The sequence below is a fragment of the Arachis duranensis genome, chromosome 3 (genome assembly GCF_000817695.3).
Source record: "Arachis duranensis cultivar V14167 chromosome 3, aradu.V14167.gnm2.J7QH, whole genome shotgun sequence".
Lineage (NCBI taxonomy): Eukaryota > Viridiplantae > Streptophyta > Magnoliopsida > Fabales > Fabaceae > Arachis > Arachis duranensis.
The window spans coordinates 48,141,636-48,144,508 of NC_029774.3; the positions used below are offsets into that span (position 1 = coordinate 48,141,636).

Consider the following 2,873-nt stretch of genomic DNA (forward strand, 5'->3'; position numbering starts at 1 on the left):
AAAAAAACACTACTAGTACCTAAGCTAACGAAGATTCTAAGCAAGCTACCATCCTTGAATTACATATTCCTAATCCAGGAGCCATCATTTCAATCCACCTGGATCATATACCAAACGCAATGCCATGCAGCTCTTGAGAAAATAGGAGCCATCATTTCAATCCACCTGAAGAAAATAGATAATCTTCCTTCAAGTCTAAGAAAGTAAAGAGAAAGCCAATTGAATTACTTATTACTGAAACTTTACCTGGTACAAGGAGGAGCAGTGCTACTTAAATCACCACCTCCAATTTTGTATGGCTGCAAGCACAATAACCAAAAGTATGTAAGAACATGATTGTGAGTATATGCATCTTCAAAAGCTTTTCGTTAAGCTATACTTTTCTTCTATTTAATTTTCTCTATTTACACTAGAATAGTTATGTATAACTTATTTCAATTAACTCTAGAATACTTATGTATAACAGACATTATTAATATGCAAACACGGAATGAAATTTGAACAAGCAAAAAACAAAAAGAAAGCATGGCATAATCTTCAAGAATAGCACATTCAGTGGAAAAATCACTCCAAATGGAACTTTACATCATAAAGCACAATCAACTCAACAACTTCATCAAGCAGAAAGAAAAACTCAAAGGGGTCCCAGAGACAGTAAAAGGTTCAAGCTTTTTTTACATGTTTCCCAAGAACCCACTCATCATTTAGAACCAACAACACTTATATGAACAAAAACATAACTTTATCAGACAAATGTGAGAATATGATATTGCATTGAAATTTTTGAGGCCCAGAAAATTCCAAAAAAGTGGAAGAGAAACGAGTAGAGAGACGGTGATGAAGAGGCAAACCAGCGCGGTGTCACCGTCGTCATCCTGGCGAGAAAACACGCCGGAAAAAATTCATGCCAAGACCATCGGCTGCATGTCTGGCATTCTCCACCTCATCTCCCGCTCCAACAGTCGCCGCCAACGCCACTTCCTCACCTTCGGTCCGTTTCACATTCTCCTGTAAAAAATCAAAATCATTTTCATTCTTCGCTAAATTTTGGATCGTTCACATAACTAATCGTTTCTTTTTCTTTTTTAATTCACCTCATTATCAGGTAACAAGAAGAATCCTAAGAATAATTCTTCTTCCGCCGTTTCCTCTATCGCCGCCGGAGAAATATCAAAAGAGGAGAAGACTTCCGAAGTTCCCGCCGGCCGGAAATCGATATCGCCGTGCGAGGTGCCGAGAAGCCCGAGAAATATCAATGGCTAGGGTGTTCAAAGAATTGAGTGTAGAAAAAAAAACTATTCTTAAAGAAATGGGGTTCGGTGCGCTGGCACATATCCCAGAATTGAACATCTCTCACAAGTTCTTGAGGGAATTGATTCATTGCTTTGATCTTTATCATGGATGCTTGGACACTCTCCATGGTAAAATATACATAACCCCTGCCAAGATAAGAGATGAGCTGGGCATAAATTTGGGCAGTATTATACTTTCCATCTTTTACATTTGTATTTTTTTTTTTTGATCTCTCTGTTATTCCTTAAGTAATTTTGATTCATTCTTTAGTTTATTTGAGGTTCATTTGAACTAGTTTGTTTATATTGAAATATTGTAAGGAATTATTTTCCTTAAAAAGTTGCATACAACAAACTTAGTGAGAACAGAAGGAGATTGTTGACAGCTTCAAAGGTGCTATTTTGGCATATTTGATGAAATCTGTGATTGATATGAGTGTTGAAGGGGAGGAGAATCAGCTGAAATTCAAGAGGACTTTCGTCGTCTTCGTCTAGAAATAATTCTTGTTGCCAACAACAGTAAGCATGAGGATCAAAACCCAGAGAGCATGAAAGAAACTTTCAGTTGATGGGTGCGTCTTTGTTTTAATGTTAACATATTTTCACGAAACAAAGTTCCCTCAACTAGAAGGAGATGACACTCTCGGGCCACCATGGGGTGGCCTATTGGACACAGAGGAAGCTGGTCGAGTGGATTGCTTTGGAAACAACTAATGGAATGGTAATTAAAAAGAAAAAATTCCCTTGAAATTTTTTGGTTCAGATGCTTTTAAAATACTGTGCTAACTAAATAAGTTTATATTTTAAGAACTTGTAAAAAAAAGTATCATTGAGGAGAGGAGAGATAAAGAAAAAGAAGGGGAAAAAAGGAAAAGGAAAAGAAGAAAGAAAAAAAAAGAAAATTGTCGTCTTGCATTCGTCTTCGGAAGAAGACAGTTTTTCTGAATTTGAGTATACTTCTCACCATCACTTATCGAAAACTATCTATTTATTTAAAGTTTCATATTTTTTTTTGACAAAAATTTTTGTATATGTTACAAAGAAGAAGAAGAAATCGAGAAAATGCCGCCAAAGAAAAGAAAACAACCACAAAGGGTGGTGAAAATACAAACCAAAAAAGAGAAGATTGTTCTGACGGATTCGGAAAGCAAAACTGAATCCGAAGACGAGTAAGATTCGGAAATACTTATTTTATTGTTATAAATATATATTCTATTTTTCTTGATTAAGTCTTTTTGACTGATTGTTCAAATCTGAAAAACTTTTAGTTCATTTATTTTTTAATTATGGTTCATCCTCATTTTAAATCAAAACTTATTGTATGAATTATCAGAAATGAACAAAAAGAGAAGATGAGTGCTAAAAAAAGAAAACAAAAAGAAAAAAGAACGAAGAGAAAAAATGATGAAGCTGAAAAACAAATGTTGCTTCAGATTTATTGCAAACGTAAGATTGAGTTTCTTATATAAAGTTCTTCTTCTTTCTCTGCTAACTTTTTCTAAAAGCTCATGTAATTTCTTTGGATTTATTGAATAATATTTGCTTTTTTGCTTAGACTGCTGACTGTAAATTTGTGTAGTG

The 2,873-nt window shown here is 34.7% G+C and overlaps 1 protein-coding gene across 1 annotated transcript; it reads right to left on the bottom strand.

Moving 5' to 3' along the window:
• Positions 1-777: 777 nt before the first annotated feature.
• On the bottom strand, positions 778-1,420 carry LOC107479142 (uncharacterized). Its single transcript, XM_016099292.3, has 3 exons — positions 1,358-1,420; positions 1,095-1,259; positions 778-1,008 (listed from the first exon to the last, which is right to left on the bottom strand). Exons 1-3 carry the CDS (start codon positions 1,418-1,420, stop codon positions 871-873), a joined length of 366 nt encoding a protein of 121 aa, XP_015954778.1. The 3' UTR covers positions 778-870.
• Positions 1,421-2,873: the final 1,453 nt, after the last annotated feature.

What these genes read in the sequence shown, in the direction of transcription:
- LOC107479142 (XM_016099292.3), bottom strand. Translation starts at nt 1,420, where the DNA reads ATGGAGAGTGTCCAAGCATCCATGATAAAGATCAAAGCAATGAATCAA. An exon ending in ATCAATTCCCTCAAGAACTT is followed by an intron (nt 1,260 to 1,357) that starts GTGAGAGATGTT and finishes TGAACACCCTAG; the next exon opens with CCATTGATATTTCTCGGGCT. An exon ending in TCTTGTTACCTGATAATGAG is followed by an intron (nt 1,009 to 1,094) that starts GTGAATTAAAAA and finishes GATTTTTTACAG; the next exon opens with GAGAATGTGAAACGGACCGA.